The following is a 20,851-nucleotide window of genomic DNA, read 5'->3' as shown; positions in this document are numbered from 1 at the left end:
GACTGGGGCACGGGGACTCCTGGCAATGGCCAGGTACCCATTGCTGTGGCTGGTTGGCACCTGTGGGGAGAGTCCCCATTCGAAGTGAGTGGCACCATGGTGGATAGTTCACATACAAAGCGACTTAAACTTTCTCTCACTGGTAGTCACATGGCCCAGCAGTTTCTTCAAATGAAAAGGCCTCATATGATGCAACAAAGTATGATCCCCTTGTTTTCCCTTCCCTGGCCACGCCGTGGGAGGAACACAAGACTAGATGACAAGTAATAAAATCCTCCCCCAATACAGGACCAATGGGGATACCATTTGGGCCACAAAACCTGTATTTTTCATGGAATACATTGAAGACAAATACGAGGAAGTTGAAGCCATCTCGAAGCTGAAGAGCAGTTCTCTCCTGATTAAAACATTATCTCCTGCCCAGTCACAGGTGCTTCTCTCTTGTGAAAAGTTGGCTGACATTACCATGACTGTCACTCCCCACAAGAGTCTCAATATGGTCCAGGGTGTCATCTTTCTCCATGATCTTCTTTTGCAATCTGACAATGAGCTGCAGGCCAACTTAGAGCAACAGAGGGTGCACTCCATCCATCGTGTCCATAGGGGACCAAGGGAAAATAGAGGTACTACCGGGGTCTTCATCGTAGCTGTCAAGGGTGATACGTTGCCTGATGAGGTCAAGGTGATGGTCTACCGGAGTGACATGAAACCCTATGTTCCTTGTGTGAGATTATTTCAGGTGTATGAAGTTCAGAAATATGTCTTCCTGTTGCACCGCTACCCCTTTGTGTAGGGAATGTGGATGTTTGCTGCATGCGAACATTCTGTGTGCCCCTCCCCCCAGCTGTGTAAACTGCAGCGAGTTCTACTCTCCCTGCCCACAAGATTGGTCCAATTTTAAGCATTAGAAGAAAATCCAGGACTGTAAGACCCTTGACAAGCTCACATATCCAGAGGCCAGAAAAAAGTATGAGCATATTAATCCCTTGAAAATGACACAATCTGCAACATTGTTGCCTTCTCTGTTGACAGTGTTGTTTGGTATTGTTGTCCTTATATGACAACAATTTTTTGCTGAGTGTCATCTACTGGGTACCGTATGAAATGTGCTGTCACGGGCTCTCACCCGTGACTTTCAGTTTTCACCCTCAAGACTCGTGTCATGCACTTCTGTTGCCATCGTACTGCCCACACACATGCAGAGCTTTGTCTGGACAATCAATTAATTTTTGTAGTTGAGACACTGCTTTTTGGGACTGGTCTTTGGTTCCTGGCTGACATGGCTTCCTCACCTTCGCTAACTTAAGTGAAAGTGCTGGTGACACCTCAGTACCCTTCACTGCCTCAGTAACACTAGCTTGGGTGCATATTGCTCTACCATTTTGAGGCTCTATGAAGCCCTGATTCTGTCCCATCTTGATTATGAGACTTTTGCATATGGTTCAGCGTCACCCTTAGCATTGTGGATAGGTAATCTCATTCATCATTGTTCAGTACGACTTGGACAGGACTCTTCTGAACTAGTCCTATGAAGAGCCTGCTAGTCAAGGCTGGAATCCTGCAATTACCTACAGGCAGGCTGCTGAATTATGCTATACACATTTGTAGCTTCCCTGAACGTCCCAACTACTGTGTCCTTTTCCGTGGGATGGAGCTCCACCTCCCACAACCGTGACACAGAACTGGGTTTACAATTGCTGCATGCCTCCAGTGTCTGTTTGGAACTGCAACTTGCTCCACTATCGCATCTGGTCAGGGAGACATCGCATCTGCCCTCATGGCTTGTGTCTTGACCTCGGATTTGTCTCGAAGTACCCTTTGATACAAAAGATTTCGTTGACCCCACAATTTTTCACCACCTGTTCTTGGCTATCCTTGAGAAGTATTAGGGTTTAGAAGTGTTATCCACTGATGGCTAACAGTCATTGGACAAACAGGCTTTGCATACACACATGCACGGTGCAGTGAACTCCACTCCTTGTCAAACAGCTGCAGTGCCTTAACAGCTGTATTGATGGCCATTAAACTTAACTTTTGCCATGTTCGTTCTTGCACTGGCAATAGTATCTTAATCTGCAGTGATTCCCTTAGAAGCCTTGAGGCTATAGACCAGTGCTACTGTCCTCATCCACTGGTTATGGCTATCCAGGATCACCGACCTCCATCAAATTGGACAGCCAGTAATTTTCATTTGGACCTCTGGTCATGTTGGGATTTCAGGAAATGAATGAGCTGATCGATTGGCCAAGCTGACCATGAGGATGCCAATTCTGGAAGAGGAGTCCCAGATCTGGACCTTCTGTCATTTGGACGCCATCGATTGCTGGAAGTCTGGAACTCAGAATGGTGTGCCCTGATCTCCCAAAACAAACTGACAGCAAGCATGTGACAGTCTTCACTGCATGATTCTCAGAGGGAACCCACCATCCTCTGTCAACTGTGCACTGGCCACACTTGGCTGACTCAGGGTTACGTTCTCTGATGTGAAGATCCCTCTCACTGCTGATGCAGAGCCCACCTTACGGTGGCCCAGTTACTCATGGACTGCCCTAATTTGACTGCTTAGAGGCAGCATCTTAATCTTCCTGACACGCTACCTCCGGTGCTAGCAAACAATGCCAAAGTGGCTGATCTGGTGCTATGTTTTGCTCGTGAACGTGGTTTCTATTGAACCCTGTAAGGTAGGGCTATTTGGCCTCATTGACTGACTGAGGGGTTGGTGAGCCACCCCTCTTTTCCCCCCCTCCTCCTCCTCCTCCTCCTCCTCCTCCTCCTCCACCTCCTCCTCCTCACCCCCCCCCCCCCCTCCCCCGGGGTCCCAAGTTGACCCTTGCTCGGTAGCCCAGCATGGCCTCTACCCTTCCCACCTTTTTATTCTCTGTGTTCTTTTTCATTTCTTTGTTTTAATGCCTTGTATTGACTGATCTTTTGATTACTTGTCGGTGCTATTCTTTTTTCTGGGCTTTTATCTCTGTTTTTTTTTTTTTTATTGTGTTAGTTACACTTGGGATTTACAGGATTTGCCTTTTGCTTCCTTGCTTTGACGGGTTTGCCACTTACCGGATGGAGGGACTGATGATCTTGCAGTTTAGTTGTTTTCATTCCAAACCAATCAATAGTGCAACCTGGAAAGCCCATTTCAATCTTCACCAACTCACCTGCTGAGAAGTGGCATGTGCTCAGTTGGAGTACAGTGCTCACAAATAAACAATGACGAGCTACAACCCCAAAATGTTACTGCATAATCTTCGTCATTTTGCGCTACGACTGTTGAGAATATGGTTATGTAGTCTACTGATACGTGCTTCTATATTCTGTAATCTCTCCTTTTTTGTTGTGACTGGATATTTTTGGTGTATGTGGTTTACTCTCCCTCCCATATGAGTAAAACAAATAGACCTATAAGTGAAATGTATAGATTGTGACTTTGATTTCTGCTGTTCTAATTGCATTTATTTCTTTCAGGTGTTTTGTGCATTCATGGAATATTCATAATGGGACCATCCTTTTAAACATGTGCGACAAACGAAAGGTACAGTGGAATAATTCAACAGTGACAGTGAGGTGTATTGAACAGTTTTGAGTACAAAACACAATAAAAATAAAAGAATGGTTATGTAGCTTCTTCACTGTTACTGAAATTCTGTTTTTATTTATTGTTGGTTGTGTTAAATATTCCATAGAAACTAAAATGAACAGATTTATGACTCTTAATGATGATCACAACAGAAATAAGTCAGTGTTATTGTACTAACTGATCATGTCCTCACATGGCTCACTTACTGCATAAATGCCAGACTGTACTCCAAGAATATAATTCAGTCTCATTTGTATAGACCATATTCAGTATAATTACCTCTGAAGTGAAAACAAAGATATCTCAAGTCATTACTGATAGTATGAAAGTCTTGATGTAGGCTACTGTTATATTTTTAGACATGATCAAATTACCACGTAGAGTACAGTTGTCCAATGTGAGGAGATGTTTAACTAACCTCACCAACAAGTGGTGTCTTGCTTGCCCATGTAATTGCTACGCCAACATTACCACTATTTAGTTTACAGCATTGGCAAATTCTTGCCAAATGAAATGTGAGATCTAATGGTCAAAAATGCAAAGTGCTATAATGTGCAACAGTAAATAGATTATTACTGGAAATCTTTCCTTCTAGTATCATTTAAGTGGTTGTCTTGTTGCTGGTGTTACCATAATTTTGTAGGACTTTCTTATTGGTTATTATGAAACTGATGATGACCTCTGTCAGTCACCAAGTAGGCAGTGTTTTCTTCCACCATTCGAAGTGTTTAAAAGCATTTTGACAGGACTTATTTCTACAGATTGCACTGCTTGTCTGTGACCTAACAGTCTTTGGATTAACACGATTTTGTTTACATCATTAGTACAGAGCACAATGTTATTCTTTTTGTATTTACATTATATGATTATTAATGGAGGCAGACTCCATTTGTCTCTCTGTGAAGTGAGAGATGTTGCCAGTGAATGAATATTTTGACAAAAAATACTTGTGATTCATATTTCCTTAAGACATTTCTTGGATTACACAGCTCCTGATGTTTGTTTGTGGTATCTGAAGGGCATTCCACCAACATGTGCCAAGGTGTGTATCTGTACTTGTTGCTCATGAGCAATTATGTGCTGGTTTGTGTAAACATACCTGGTTCATGTGTTTTTGCTAAGGTAATTTGGCTGGCTGAATGCCAGATAAGTTTAAGAAGCTGCATTTCTTTGCTCCATTATAGTGAAACCCATGTGAGCAAAAATGTTTTCCTGATTGGAGATTAGATAGTTTTTCTTGTATTTACCGGTCTTGTTGCTGAGCAACAAATGTGCTGTCAGCAGGATGATAAAATAGTTTATCTTCATATAAAATGTATCTAAAACAGATTCTTCAAAATGTTTTATAAAAATGTGTGCTGTACAATAGACTAAAAAATGACAGATTCGTAACTATGTTGTCATCAGTGACAATTAACAGACAATGTAAATGTGTTGAATCACAATTTGTTTAAATTTAATCATCGCTGAAGGTTATAGATGCTATTTCTCCTTATGATAATTGTGTGCTATACTATCTTTGTGGTTATGATACACTAGTGTAGCATTTTTGGGTAATGTACAAAAATGTAGAGAAATTTCCCACATCTTATCAGCTTGCTGCTATATCTTTCAGGCAGTCTTGGCTACTGAATAGACTGATTAATATTTATGTGCATTATATTAGCAAATTGTTGCTCTCGTACAAAGTTGCAAAATTATTGTGCTCTGACGAACATTAGGTATGGTTGAATGAGGTTATCATGGGGCGGATTTCATGAAAGTTCAATTTTTTTTTTTAAACACATATTGGAAGTACGCTGCAGCAGAACAGAATTAACAGCTTAACATAGGGTGTTTCAAAATAATTAATCTGATTTAACAAGCGTATATTTTTTTACACGCATGCACCTACATCTGTAGGGTACTTTTTACAGTTAAGTTTAGGATACAAGTTTTCATTTATGTTTTAGGAGTGTTCGAGATACCCTCCACCACTCACATGACAAACACCCAAATGATAGACAAACTCGTCCAATTCTTTTGGGAGTGAGTATGCTAGGCCATGTTGCAGTTCAACAAAATTGTTGGAGGGGGAGCCACATAGATGGAGTATTTCACAAGCCTCCACAAAATGGGGTCACATACCTGAGATCAGGTGACCTGAAAGGCCAATGATACAATGTGAAATCCATATGCTCCTTATATCCAATTCATCTTTGAAGCAACTCATTATTATGAAATGCTGTTGCCAGTTTGGTGGTGGTCTGTCCCTGTTGAAAAATTCATCCGAAAATGCAATTTGATGCTGTTTTATTGCCATTTAGTGTTGGCACACTTTGGACAATGAATGATTAAGGTAGGGATATAGTTGCACTGGTGAATTGCACCCCCCTCCCGCCCCACATGAACCGGTAACTTCACAAATTATGCCAAGGTAAACTTCTAGATTCAATGTGTAAGTTAATATTTACAAGTTTCTCTTCATTCATGTGGAAGATAGTCTTGTGAAATTGGATGAATCTTTTCGAAACACCAAGTGTACTGTTCTGCCTTCTCTGGTTCTATTGTGCATAAAAATTACATTTATCCTCCTGTATGTTTTTTGTAAACCTTTGTCAAGTAATGTCACAGAATAGATCTTATTGATATTCCCTTTGTTTGCAAGGGACATGCTTTCATACAGAAAATATTACCCGATTTGCATTCTTAGAATAGATTATGATAATAACATCTTTAAAGTGCTGCCTACCTGTACTAAATAGCAAACTGGGTCACTTATGCACTACACAAGGAACGCTTAATTGGCAGCACCTCTTATCTGTAAAGTATTAGCATTGTACTATGATGAGTAGTTTAACAATTCAAAATGAGTGTAAGAAAATGAATACTAACAACATTTTTGCTTCATATCACGGAATGAAGCATGAAAAACTAGAGAAAATTTACAAATGTATTTGGTGCCTGATATTTTGAAATTTTGTAAAATTTATGTATCAGGATAGAGTTTGGGTATACAAAAATACAAGGCTATATGCAAATGTTCTAAAGAGAAGAAAAGTGCCTCCAAATCTGGCTCATGAGACACAAATGGTACAGGAAATGACAAGGAAGTAACAGTGTACTGTAGCTAGGCATGCCAAATGAGGGGACATTACCTAAGGAAATTCAACTACTCAGTTATTTTCTCATAATGCAAGCCACAAAATACTCTTGAAGGTAAGCATACTTTGTACATTATGTTTACATGTCATAGTTGTCATCATCAACATTATTTGAGCTAGTAGTGCTGAGGAAGACTGTGCGTAGCTGAGGCAAATGTCCAGGCAACCTTGGAGTCACCCAATCACTGTCCACTGGGGCCTATCCTGCCAAAGAGCCTCATTGGCTGCTCCACTTAAGACAATTATGCAATTGGACTAGGAAAATGAGAGGTCAACTCACACCAGCTGTGATTGATAAAGAGAAGAATGCAAATTTTATGACTGTAGTTTTAGATGCAGAAGCCCACAGTCAATTGCTCCAAGAGACGTGTGCTGCTACATATTCTGACAATGAAATGTCACAAGAAGAATCACACACACGTTACTTCACTGATGTACCTGGAATGATGGCTGCCACATCTCACAGTATACGTGCAGTCTGGCACAGGGCACAATTGCAGCAAAGCTCTACTTCTGCATGCAGTTATAGTAGACACTTTTCCCACAAGAGCTGATTGAATGGGGGACTGGATCTTGCAAAAGGGTTAACATGGGCAGAGGATTGAGGGGGGGGGGAGGGGGGGGGGGGGGAGAAAACTGCTCTCTTAAGAAATTGCACCTTGAAGCCCGACCCATCTGGCACCAACAAAAGCTCACCATAATCTGCCACCGCCAACAGAAAGATACACAGTTCTGGCTGCGCAGTTGTCATGCTCACTGCTCATGAGCATGCGTGCTAGTAACATGTTTACTCCACTTGCTGGCATTGCATGATGATTAAGATATGCTAGCAGCACCCAAAAGACAACATATTCCACTGCCCATGGTGATGAAGTACAGAGATCAAATAACCTACGGGAATGCAGCCAGCTGAGGTCATCAGCAATAGCAAATATTTTGACAGGTGCACACCCTGTCATTTTCAAGGCAAAACTGCAAAAATTAAGTGATGTGCAAGGCAATCTAAAACCTCAGCGTGCAGAGAAATTAAGAAAACTCTCTCTCTCTCTCTCTCTCTCTCTCTCTCTCTCTCTCTCTAGCACACAACATTAATTAACAGTTGTCGATGACGGCTCCCGACTGCATTCCTGCAAGATGTTTAAACACTATATATGTTGGGAGAAACTCTAACAAGTAAAAAGGTGATAATCAAACACTCTACTGACTATTCAGACACCAATGTGTAGAAGAGTTCAGTGAGCAAGGCAGGGGGAAAAAAAAATCAACGTTAAGGCTGAAGCTGACTCCAGGAAGGTGATAAAAGAGGCATCAGTACTTAAGTTGTCTTTTTACACAAGTGCCTCACAACAGGAGAAGCATTTGAAGGTAGTAATAAAGAGACTGCTGTTCATCATCCCCCTTGACTACATAAAAGAACAGCTTGAGAATATGGATTTTCCCACCCGGGCCATGGAGTGCATGAAATCACCCCACACCAGCCAGTATACACCACTTACACTGGTCATTGCCATGAACACAATGGAGAACAGGAACATCTACCAACTTATGAGACTTGCTGCAGTGAAAATCACCAGAGGGCCAGGAGAGGGCCTGTAAGGTGTTTTCGTTGCCAGTGCCTCAACCACATCGCCAGAAACTACTCTGTGCCAGCTGTCTGCATTAAATGTGCTGAAAACCACCTTACCAAAGAGGGCTGACTCAGACTCGTGAAAAACCCACCAGCAAATACTGCAATGCTGCTGCGTCCAGCTACTGAACAACAATGAAAAAGAGCCACAAGGTGCCTTGATGTCTTCTATGCTGCCTGTGTCTCTTCTGGAGGGATGCAATCCCAAATGACAGAGCCCGAGTCTGCAACTGTCACTCAAGGGATGAGCAGTGAAATGCAGACCACTTCAATTACTGCATCATCACTGGCTATGCCTGCTGCAACATGGTGTCTGAGCAAACACCCAAGACATCTATCTATGGGAGCACTACCATGTATGTACATAGAAGCAAACCCCAGGCAGAACACTTACTGAAAAGTCTCTGCCATCAGAAGCAAATGTAGCAAGTATCCGAAACTGCATGTTGCCTCAACTGCCGAGACACACTGGACAGTGTGCCTCCCGCATAGATGCACCACACCACATTGCTCAACTCACCAGGCTGTTGTAACAACTGGAAAAACTTTACTCCAATGTCTTCTACTTGGTAGACCCCTTCCCGTAGCAGATATGTGTTGCAGTTCAGAGGGCTCCACCAGCATCCACCACTATGCCTTCTGCTTCCCAGTATGTCACACATTAATGGACTTACTGTGATTCTGTGGAACACCAATGGTCTCCACAGTGAAGCTGGTGAATCCTCCAGTTTCTCTAAGATGAATCATTTGGCATCTGCCTGGTGTGTGAAACTCGCCTTAAACCAAGTGTCTCTGTGTGTGCACCAAATTACACATGCTATCGAATGGTTAGACTAATGGGTGGTGTCATGGCAGTCGACATATACCATTCCATCACCACTATCAAATTACTGCACATGCCTTAACAACCCTGGAGGCAATTACAGTTGTTGGCCACATCAATGGTATGCATTTTTTCCATTGTGGTGTAAATGTTGCACAGAAGAACCCTTTATCCTGCTGACGTTACAACTCTCCTGTTGCACTGTAGCAATGGGCAAGAGATTTCAGTGAGAAATGGGCTATGTAAAAGTCCCTAAACACCAGTGCCAGTGGATGCCACCTGGTAGTGTTGTTGAGCACCATGATGCCATCACTGTGGGGCCATACAAGCCTACTACCTACTTCTACAACAGAGGCCAGCCCTACATGCTGGACCTAGTCATCATGAGGGGCACTGGAAAACAGATCTCTGCATCCATGGGAAATGCAGTCCTCAGATCACCTGTGTGTGGTGTTTGGCTCTGATTCTGTCACTGCATGGCCACACAGTTGTGGAAACAGGTATAGAGGTTCCAACTACCTCTTCCAAACCACAGCTGCAGAAGTGACAAGAGCTGCAGTTTGTGAGGATGCAGTCGCTGAGGAGATCCTTGCAACATTTCATCGCAACAATGTTACAAGCTGATCAGGTAGTGCCACTCTTTTACACCAGCACACAATGCAAATGCAACTACTCGTACAACAAACTGCTGCACAACTTCACTGCTATCATGAAAAAGTACTGTGTCTTTGGCGAGTGACAGTGCACTAGGCAGCCACACATCAAATGACTCTTCAACAGATTCCACCGTGATATTAAAGCTACAGTGAAAGAGTACTGCAACTGAGAATGGGCCAACAAATTTGGCATGCTTTGTGTAAGGCAATGAATCTGCTTGGCGAACTATGAAGATGTTCCTGCTGCATTCTTAATGGATTCCAATACTTCGGAATGGTCACTCTATCAGAAGTATGTCTGATGAAAAGGTGACTGTGTTGCCAGACAGCTTTGCTGTTAATTTCAACCCAGCTGAAGCTTCTGTGGACCTTGAACTCATCCATACAGTAACAACTAATCTCTTGTTGATAGGGAAGATGGACACAAGAATCAACTGGTAACACCAGATGAGGATGAAGATTCTCTTTGCCAGGCCAGGAAGGTTTGTGGACCTGATGGAGTCACCTTCTCCTTATGCAGCTCTGGTAGATTGCTGCCATACACCTGGTGTCTGTCTTTAACCAGATTTTACGTACTGCTCACTTACAGCTGCCAAGAAACATGCTGCGATAATGGTAGTTCCTAATCTGGGCAGTAACTTCCAGGTGATTGGTAGTTACTGGCCCATCAGCTTCCTCCCAGTCCCCTCGAAAATCTTGCACAGGATTCACTTATGTAGACTATTGCAACATATTAAAGGAGAGATCTTAAAACCAAGAGAACATTCAACTGAGCAACAACTCCTTAGAGGCCCTTGATGCTCTGGAATATAAATATTTTGGAGCAGAGTTCTTGGACACCTCCAAGGCATTCAACAGCATGTTGCCCCAGTGCCCTCCTTTACAAACTCCTTGTGCAGAGGGTGTCAGTGCCACATGTCCACCTCTTCCAAAGCTACATGGCCAACTGGACAACCCATGTGTGGGCCCACGGCTTAGTCTCCGCAGCATGATGTGTCTATGCAGGTGTATCTCAAAGCTTGGTCCTTCGAGACCCTATACATGGCAGAAGCTGATTGCATACAGCTCGCACTGTATGCTGGTGACACAGTGTTCTTGCTCAGAATGTCTTCACACCATATGCAGTGTCACCTCCCAACATGCCTGTGATTACATTACTGTCTGGATTGTCAAGCAGCAGCTTAGGCTCAGTGTTGTCAAGTTGTAGTGTAGTGCCTGACAATCACGCATTGTTCTATGCCCCTGAACGTGGTGCCAGTCTACATGAGGAGCAACACTGTTCCTTAGAGCGACACACCGCGTTTTCCTGGTGTCACGCTTGACAAACATCTGATGTGGCACCAGCACATCACAGACTTGCACCATAAAGGTATCAAATTCCTCATTGCCTTGTACCTGGTGATGAACAACAGTTATACCCTACCATTGCACCTTGCCAGTACTTTGTACAAGTCTGCTGTGCTCCATGCTAGAGTATGCAGTGGTGGTCTGGGATAATGAAGGTTAAACTCACATTAAGAAGCTCCAGTGAGCCCAGAACAAGATGCTGTGCTTGGCACTGCGCACCGCACATGAATTCCCATGGGATGTAGTGCACTAGATGGTTGGTGTCCCATGACTGAAAGAATACTTTGAGCACATTGCCTGCAACTTTTACATGAAGACATCGGTATCTATGAACAGGAAAAAATGGCTGAAAAATCCAGTGTCCAGCGTCCAACAGATGGCCATACCTTCTAAATGGTTGAGGTAGTGATCATTTGTGTGTTACAAGTTACTCTGTGGCAGCAGGCTCAGATATCATGTCCAGTTGGGTGTATGTTGGTCCTGAATGTGTGTTTGGCTTTCTGTTTACTGCAGAAACACTACATAAGGCAAGAGGAAAATACATCATTTCATTTGAGCTGTGTCATTAGACTAATGTGAATAGGATGAATTGGTACTGTAAATTACACCATTTTGCTAATCAGTTCCCCATTCCCCCCCCCACACACACACACACTGCACCACACCAAAAAAAAAAAAACTCTTCTGACTAAATAGCTTTCCTTACAAATCTAAAGTTCATAAATAAAATAATAATGGACCATAGACTAAGTCAATAGAGCAATAGAGGAGTTTCATAACTTTGTTCCTTGGAAAATAATACATTTTTCTTTCTGAGGATAATCTAAAGGGTGCTCTGCTACATGCCATTATTTTCTATGAGTAAGCAGCTGTGTTCATATTAATGTAAATGTGAAGTCAAAGCACCTGTTTCATGCTTGTCATAGTGGAGCAATGGAAACTGTGATTGATTAAAACAACCATAATGATGAGCTTTGAAAGAGCAGTTTTCTAACAGTAAATATGATGTGTTTTGCATATTCACTCAAGATAGCCCATCAGTATTCACTTTCTCTTGAGATGCTTCATGAGTCATTAAAACTTGACTATTTGTTTCAGGCTTGAAAAATTCCCACCTTTACCAATAACCTCCACAAAATGACTTAGAACTTGAAACCTATGTTGTTTTCTACAGAAGTTTATGAAACATAGGAAAAAGAGAATTTTATTTTGTAGTAATTATGTTTTACCTAGAACCTTCAGTACTTATTTTAAATAGCCATGTTTCAGATTCCAAATAAATCCTAGTAATAACGTGTAAATGGTTGGTATTTCAGTGATAAGAGTGAAATTTTGACGCAGAATTGGTTTTCCTTATGACCAAACCCTCCCCCCCCTTTCTCCTGCCCCACTCTCTCCCAGTTCATTTATACAGATTCGCTTCTACAAATGTCATCAGTTGAGGTAACAGTACAGTGCTGCCACTGTGGTTGATATCCGCCGGCTCAAATTCCAGTCTGATCACCTGACTCTAGGTTTTTTGTGATGTGCAGGAATAAGTCTATACGAGTCTCATGATGGTTTTATTCATTGAGTGCCACAGTTTATTCTCTACTTTTTCTCATCAAATCTGTCTTTGCTTTTAATGAATCTTCAGTTAGGTGTCAGGTAATACTAATTTAAGAAAGAAAGGAAGAAGTGAAAAAGTTAAATTAATGGAATATATGGCTCTGATAACTGTCCTTACTGTAAAATCTAGAAACACTTTTCTGCCAATGAGCAGATCCTGTAGTGTCCTCACCAGTGGACCCTTGTCCACAACTACAGTAGCGTACTGGAAGCAAAACGAAAGTTCGTAGTTTTTATAAATTGTGAAACTGTTTACTTACACTCTATGGAAGTTTTCAATTTTATGCTAATGTGAACACTATGAAATACACTAAAATTATCATTTGTAAGTTTCCTGTATCCTGCGATATGGTGATTAGATGTTGCTGGTAAATGCCTCATTATCTAATACCTGAGCATTACTTGATTTGTTAATAAATATGACAGGCAAGGACAGTTAAATTTGTAAGGAAGACAAACCACTAATCTATAGAACAGATAACACACTCATGAAAAGCTTCCAGAATATTAAGTTTAAGTGATTCTCATTCTCTTTCAGATTTATTTTCAGTTACAGAATTGTAGTGAATATTGATTTTTTTGTGAGTGAACCTTATCTTTCAGGTGAGATGGGCCACATCCGCATTTTCTGAAGATTGTGTAGACACACACCCGACGAAAAAGACTGATGAACAATCAAGTTACAGCAAGAATAATCCAGCAGAACAGTTAAAGTTATCTGAGCAGACTGGGAATAGTAGAAATTCAACCCAAAAACTGCCACTTCGAAATAAGAAAACTGAGTTTGTCACAGTTGAAAAAAGCTTTGATCCTGTATGCGAGAAAGATTTAGCATTATCAAAGAAAAGATTGGAACCTCTCCAACAATGGTTTTATGCAATAGAAATATCATCCAAGGTAATGTTATTAATAAATAAAGTGTGAGAATTGTTGGATGATAGGTATGTATGTACACTTCATTAAATGATTTTCTGTTTGCGTACTTACATGATGCCTTTTCACATTGCATTGTATCACTTATCATTGTTTTGCTGAAACGACTTTGTTACTGTATTGCCTTGTTTTATGTTCGGGGAAATATTGTGGCACTCATTTCTGTCTGCAGTTACTGTTTGCCATCAAGATATATAATTTTTCCAAAGTTTGGCTTTCATATGTAAAACTGTAACTTTCATAATAGTGCCATATCATTCAATGTTTGGGTAACCTGATAACCTTTTGTCTGTTCAGTTTCACAGTTCCACAGTATTTCTAACTTCTATGTTTACAGTTGTTGGCACCCAATTTTGGATACTTTGCTAAACTGAAGAAGACACAGTCCCTATTGATTCCTTTGGATTTTATGTGCTTCCATAGACATGAAAACTAATACAAAAAGGTCTTTAGTGCCATCAGATGTTCAATTTAGGTTAAACTGATATGATAATAAGTTTTTATTGAGGTGGTGGTGATGGTGGTTTTTTACTCCTTGGACTATATATGGCTCACCTCACATAATAGAGCATTTCTCATGTCCATACCGCTTTCATTTATGTATAACACACATTATATTATTCTGCCAGTTTCTCTTTCACTGTCTTCCATCCATCTGGAGTTTGTTAATATTCAATTTGATTTGATTTGATTTTTTATTGATCCAGTTTTATCATATAGCACAAATTGTACAATTGATATTGGACAGGTCAAAGATAAGTTACAATAATACATAGTATTAGCAATTAAAATTAGGTACCTACTACAATTAATTTTGTTACGTATTCAGAAATTCTCTGACAGAATAGAAACAGTGCTTTATTAGAAATGCCTTTAGTTTAGCTTTAAATATTGGATGAGTAGTATTTTTTATTTCCTCTGGTGTCTTATTGTGTAGCATTACACCAATGTTAACTATGCTCCTCTGATAGGTGGTTGTTCTGTGATATTTTTGATGTATATTTGATTCCCTTCTGGTACTATAGTTGTGTACACTTTTGTTCTGTAGCAGTTTGCCTGTTTTCAGGAGATAGTCCCTAGTGAACAAGATAGTTTCATAAATGAATAAACTTGGAACATTTAGAACACCAAGCTCAGAAAAATGGGATTTTTAAGACCACAAATTATTCTTAAAGCTCTTTTTTGCATTCTAAAAACCTTTACACTGTAAGTTGAGTATCCCCAGAAAATGATTCCATATCGGATTAGTGAGTGGAACTGTGCATAGTATGCCTGCAGTACTGTTGTTTTGCTTGTTGTAGCCTTTAAAATTCTTAGGTCATAGCACATAGATGATAGTTTTCTACACAAGTTATTCATATGTGTGTCCCATTTTAAGTCTTGCTGAATCCAAAGACCCAAGAATTTTGTGACACATTTTCTAGGGGATCATTTTTTAATCGGGCTTGAATAGACATTTGATTAGTTGGAGGAATGAAATGAAAATCAACACACACACAGTTTTTTCAGTATTTATAATGAGTTTGTTTTTTGTGAACCACTCAGAAAGTATTTTCATAGAACTTTCTGCTGTGGACCGCAAAGTTTCTGGACTGGATCCAGTGAGCAATATGCTGGTGTCATCGGCAAACAGGATAGTTTTTGTGTGGACTCATATATTCAACTAAGTCGTCCACATAAATCAAAAAGAGTGGTGGACCTAAGATTGAGCCCTGTGGTACACCATATTTTATTGGTAATTCCCTAGAAAGAAAGGAGTTGTTTCTTGTTTTATTCATTTTGTTGAATTCATACTGAAGTGATACTTTCTGCCTGCAGTTTTTTAGGTATGAACACAACCAGCTATGTGCTACACCTCTTACTCCTTGTCTTTCTAATTTTTCGAGCAGAATGTTATGGTCCAGGATGTCGATGGCTTTTGATAGATCTAGAAAAATACCTGCAGCTAATTTATGTTGATCAAGGGATTTTAAAATGCAGTCTAAGAATTCGAAAATTGCTGCTGTGTAGATTTAGACTTTCTAAAACCATGTTGTTGTACTGTAAGAGGTGCATATTTATGTATGAAACTTAAAAGCCTGTCATAGAAGAGTTTTTCTAGAATTTTTGAGAAGGAACTTAACAGTGACACGGGTCGGTAGTTTGATATTTTTTCAGAAGAACCTTTTTTTAGCAGTGGTGAAACTTTTGCTATTTTAAAAATATCTGGGAATACACCAGTTTTTAAAGAGAGGTTGAAAATTTTTTACCGGGGGGTTTGCTATGTGGTGAGCGCATGCTTTTAATATGAAATCAGGTACTTCATCAAGACCACTTGACATTTTATAGCTTAATGATTTAATTTTACTTATAATTTCATTGGGGTTTGTTTCATACACATACATTGAAGCAGTTGAGATCACTGACTTGCTGGAGAAACTTGGGACTGGTCCTTGACAGTGTACTTGAATGAGGTCTTCAGCTAGTGAGGTGAAGTATTCATTGAATTTCTCCACAACTGAATTTGGGTCTGTGACTTTTGAGCCTTCTAGTGTTAATGATATATTATTTTTCTTTGGCACTGAACTACAAGTTTCTTTCTTTATAACTCTCCACGTGGATCTCATTTTGTTAGATGAGTTTCTTATCAAAATGTCATTCCACATAATTTTTGCCTCTTTGACTACTCTACCATAGATTCTTTTGTAGGCTTTTGAATAATCTGTGAATTCTTGGGTTACTCTATATTTCTTACAAGAGTACTGCAGAAATCTGTTTCTCTCACTGGAAATGTTTATGCCTTCAGTTACCCATTGCTTATTATTGTTAGGTTTTACTGTTTTTACTACTTTTGGAAATGCTACATTAAAATAGTGAAGAAAGATGCTCTGAAAACTCATGTACATGCTATCAACATTGTTCTGAGTGGCGATGCTTTCTCAGTTTTCCTTCGCCAGTAATAGATTAAAAATTCTAATGTTATCCTCAGAAAAGGTTCTTTTTTCAACTACTTTTCCGGAACTGCTACTACTTGTTGGCATTTCTATACACAGCAGCTGTTTCTCATGATCATTATAACCCATGCTCAGTACTCTGCTTGTGAATCTGTAAGTTGTTTCTGAGATGAATATTTGGTCAATAATGGAATTTGTGCATTCTGTTAATCTTGTTGGACAGTGTATTGTGGGGATCATATTGAATGTGTTGGTCATATTTATCAAAGCATCTCTGCTGCTGCTGTCTTTTAAAAAATCAACATTGAAATCCCCACAAAGCACTATCTTCATATTTAGTGTACTGATCCTGTTCAGCAGAACCTCTAGTTTATTCATGAAGACTGACAGGTTTCCACTTGGTGCTCTATATATGTTAATAACTATGAAATTAAGCTCTGGCAGTTTGGTAATGGAAAGTTCAAAGTCTTTTTCAATTGAGTCAATATAACTTTTACTGACATCACAGAACTTTACTTGTTCTTTCACAAAGATAGCAAGCCACCATGTTTGGAAAACTCTCGGCTAAAATTACTTGCTAATGTATATCCTGAGATTGAGGTTAATTTTACTTTGTCATTTCGTAGCCAATGTTCAGTAATGCAAATTACGTCTATGTGCAGTGCATACTGGAGTAGTGCTTGCAACATGGAAATTTTATTTGTGAGTGGCTGAACATTATGGTGTAGTATAGCAAAATCTGGGTACTTAGTAACTTTAGTTGAAACGGTTTCTGATTCTTTATCTAATGGCATTTCTAATACAGCACTTACCCTAAAAAATTTTCTGTATCTTTCTTGTGTGTGGGGTCTGTTCGCTGGTGGCAATCAGCAGGTGAGTTAGCTTCTGGAGCTTGTATAAGTTTTGCTTCATCCACATCTGTCCTCTTCGGTTTAAACCATTTCGTAATTTTCGTGTGGCTTACGACTTGATTGATTGTTTCTTGCCTAATCGGTGTAAACCACTTGGTAATTTGCGTCTGGCCGATGGCACAGCTTGGAACTCATCTAAAGCACTTCTTAATCTCCGTTTTTCTGTCACTTACACTTTTTTCTTCTCCCTTCTTTGAAATGCGAGTACATACTTTTTCAGCTAGTAATTTCTTTCCTGGCGTATTTAAATGAAGTCCATGGACTGTATGGAACCTTCGCTCCAATCTGTTTATGTCTACAATATCGACATTCTTAAAGTTAGTGCATATTTCAGTGATACACTCGTTTGCAACATTAATTTCACGGTTCACACACGACCAGGGTGGTAAATCATGACGATGCGGGATGTTCACAATGAGTACATTTGTGTGGGTTAAATTATTTAAACATTTCCTCATTTCTGTAATCACCTTGTGTGTCTCGTTTCTATAGACGTTGTTTGATCCTCCTATTAACACGGCGAAATCGTCTTTATTCAAACTAGCTACGTCAGTTGATGTTGTTAGGTCCGTTATTTCACTCAGTGGAGCCCTTGGCTTTATGAAACCAGATGCCTTGAAACTACATGTTCTCATCAACATTACGGAAATTTCATGGCCGTGACTATCACCTAACACACAGATTGTTTTGTGTTTCACACTTTTTGTAACTGGAGGATTTAAGATTCTTCTTCTCACCTGACTAGTGTTGTTTTTTTTCCGCACATAAATGTTCTTCAGTTTGCAGTTTCGCTGGAGATACATTTTTTAACGTAGTTTCCTTTGTTGCATTGAAGTCTGTGGTAGTGTAGGTGTGCGCACTTATTTTTGGAGTTTTTAGAATATCTCCTGACGCAGTGTTTTCACTGTTTGACCTACTTACAACTAGCAACGGTTTGCCTACTTTGTTTTCCAACTTTTCAACCCTTTCCGACGTGTTCACTAAATCCACGGCAGAAAGCACTTGAAAAGAGTTTTTTTGCACTAAATTTTCACTGTCTTTCACGTCTTTTACCTTCTGAGTACAACTTCCTTGAGTCATTCTCTTCCATTTTCCCGAGACCGAGTCTTCTTTCTTCATTTGCGTCTCACGTTTTTCAGATTGTAGTTTACTTATTTCCACCTTTTGAGCGTCTATTGTAAACTGTAGACGGGATATCCGTTCGTTAAGCTTCTGTATTTCAGTCTTACAACTTGCACACGTTTTCCTTTTACTACCAAAATTTACATTTTTTTGTGGAGGCACATTGTACACTTTCAACTTGGCCGCCATCTTTGCGGTTCATCAACTTACTAAATGACTTCATGCCCAAACAAACTGCTCATCTTTATGAGATGTATGTCCTCCATTAGTGTAACTTTTAAATTAACCCAGACTTATAAGCACTACTAGAAAATGCCTTATGAAGATTTTATAGGCCACTTGCTTTATGGGTAAATTATAGTTCCTTCTGCCAATGAACCTGTATGGGTTCTGTCTTTCTGAAAACTGGTTTTGTGTGTCATTACTCAAGATGTATCCTTCTAGATATTTAACCATTGTTGCTGTTTCCAATTAGAGATTACCAAATATGTAATCAAATTGTAATGAGTGTTTTTTTAGTTATGGACAATGTATTACGTATGTTTTATGTATTGTGAAAGCAAACTAGGTGAAGTTCGTGGTCAGTGCCAATACCGTGCTATGCTATGCAATGATAAATGTATACTACTGGCCATTAAAATAGTAACACCATGAAGATGGCATACAGCAATCATCAAATTGGCATGAAGTGTACTAAATGTGAGGATATTTACAAAGCAGATTTATTTATATACCTTGATGGTCCAGCCCCTAGATGACCAAATGGACTGTATGGATTAGGATGCAAATGATTTGCATTTGAACATAACTGTACAGTGTAGGCCGGAGAAATGCCATCAATATTATGTATATAAGGAAAGAAGACTTAGCTAGTTTATCATTCAGAAATCACACTTCATTGTTGTTCATTTGTTAAAAGATTGTGGTATGTCTTGTTTGAGAAACGTCTTCAAATACATGTCGGAATTCAGTAGTAGCAAGATTGTGGCCTTTCAAGACTGCAGTTTGCAATGTTGCTTCTCAGGTTGATGGGGTCTTGTGAATGCCGTACATATACAGGTTTGGTGGGCTCCAAAGTTTCATTCTTGATACCATGCAGGATCACAGTAGCACCATGAGACTGTCCTCTGAGAGGACACTCAGCTGTGCAGGATTGTTCAGTCATATCACATACCTTGAGTCACAGAATGAACTTGTTTGCAGCAAGACACTTATCCACGTGGACAGTGTGTTATCTGAAGCACCATGGACTGTTAGCAATACGATCACTGTTGCGCCTTCCCTTGATGTGGTAGCAGAGAGAAGTGCACAGACAGTACTTTGTCCAAGGACAAAGCTGAACACAGAAGTGCCACTATGTAATCCTTTCAGACTAGTTCTGGTTGTGCTTACAGCATTACAGTGGTCGAATTTGTGTGTGGAGTCTCAGAGGAAAACAAACACTGCCCCATTGTTTTTATCATCATATGGACCCAGCACCCAGAGTGATAGTATGGAGTGCCATTTGGACACAACACAGTTCACATAGCTGATAATTTGGACAGAATATTGTCCACACTGTCCTGACCTACCTCGATACTGAGTGTATTCAACTCTTGCCCTGCCCTGCATGTTCTGCAGACCTCCCACTCATTGGAAACTTCTAGTTTTGGGTTGCCAGGAGACTGACATGCCACCACTCTCTGACTGCTATGAGTGATGAACTCTTACATAGTGTTGAAGCAGCATCATGTACCCGTATCTGTCATCTCAGATCATTTCGACTTCATGCCCAGCTGGGTTAGAACAGTTTGTTTGTTAGAGAGGTGACAGCTCTGTGTACCAAAGTGTGCACCATGTATATCCCCAAATCACCTACAAATTTAATAGTGTATTCTTTTTACTATACTGAATACACACAATAAATAAAATTTCTGTATGTTTTCTCTCTTCCCTGGAGTTGCAGTTTTAATGGCTAGCAGTGTAGTTATTGACTGCAGAATTTTTCAGACATGCTTCTTTTATACAATATGTCATACTTATTAAATAAAGCTTTTTCCTAAGGTCTTTCTGTGGTCACTTTTATGTTGTTAACTTTTTGCAGCAAGTTTATTTTGTGCAGATGCTCATTGATCAAGCTGATTGTCAAAATTTTGTACATGTTTCAATTTGAGAGTTAATACACAAATTTA

The 20,851-nt window shown here is 40.0% G+C and overlaps 1 protein-coding gene across 1 annotated transcript in view; it reads left to right on the top strand.

Annotated features, from left to right (window-relative positions):
- Positions 1–20,851, top strand: part of LOC124555234 (cell cycle checkpoint protein RAD17) — a 125,189-nt gene that overhangs the window by 21,243 nt on the left and 83,095 nt on the right. The window contains exons 2-3 of the mRNA XM_047129093.1: positions 3,466–3,532; positions 13,385–13,678. Coding sequence (XP_046985049.1) covers positions 3,515–3,532; positions 13,385–13,678 — 312 coding nt within the window. The 5' untranslated portion in view covers positions 3,466–3,514. The remainder of the gene's footprint in view (positions 1–3,465; positions 3,533–13,384; positions 13,679–20,851) is intronic.

This window comes from Schistocerca americana, chromosome X, assembly GCF_021461395.2.
Source record: "Schistocerca americana isolate TAMUIC-IGC-003095 chromosome X, iqSchAmer2.1, whole genome shotgun sequence".
Lineage (NCBI taxonomy): Eukaryota > Metazoa > Arthropoda > Insecta > Orthoptera > Acrididae > Schistocerca > Schistocerca americana.
The sequence above is the reverse complement of the archived record's forward strand: the minus strand, read 5'-3'. Positions and strand labels throughout refer to the sequence as shown.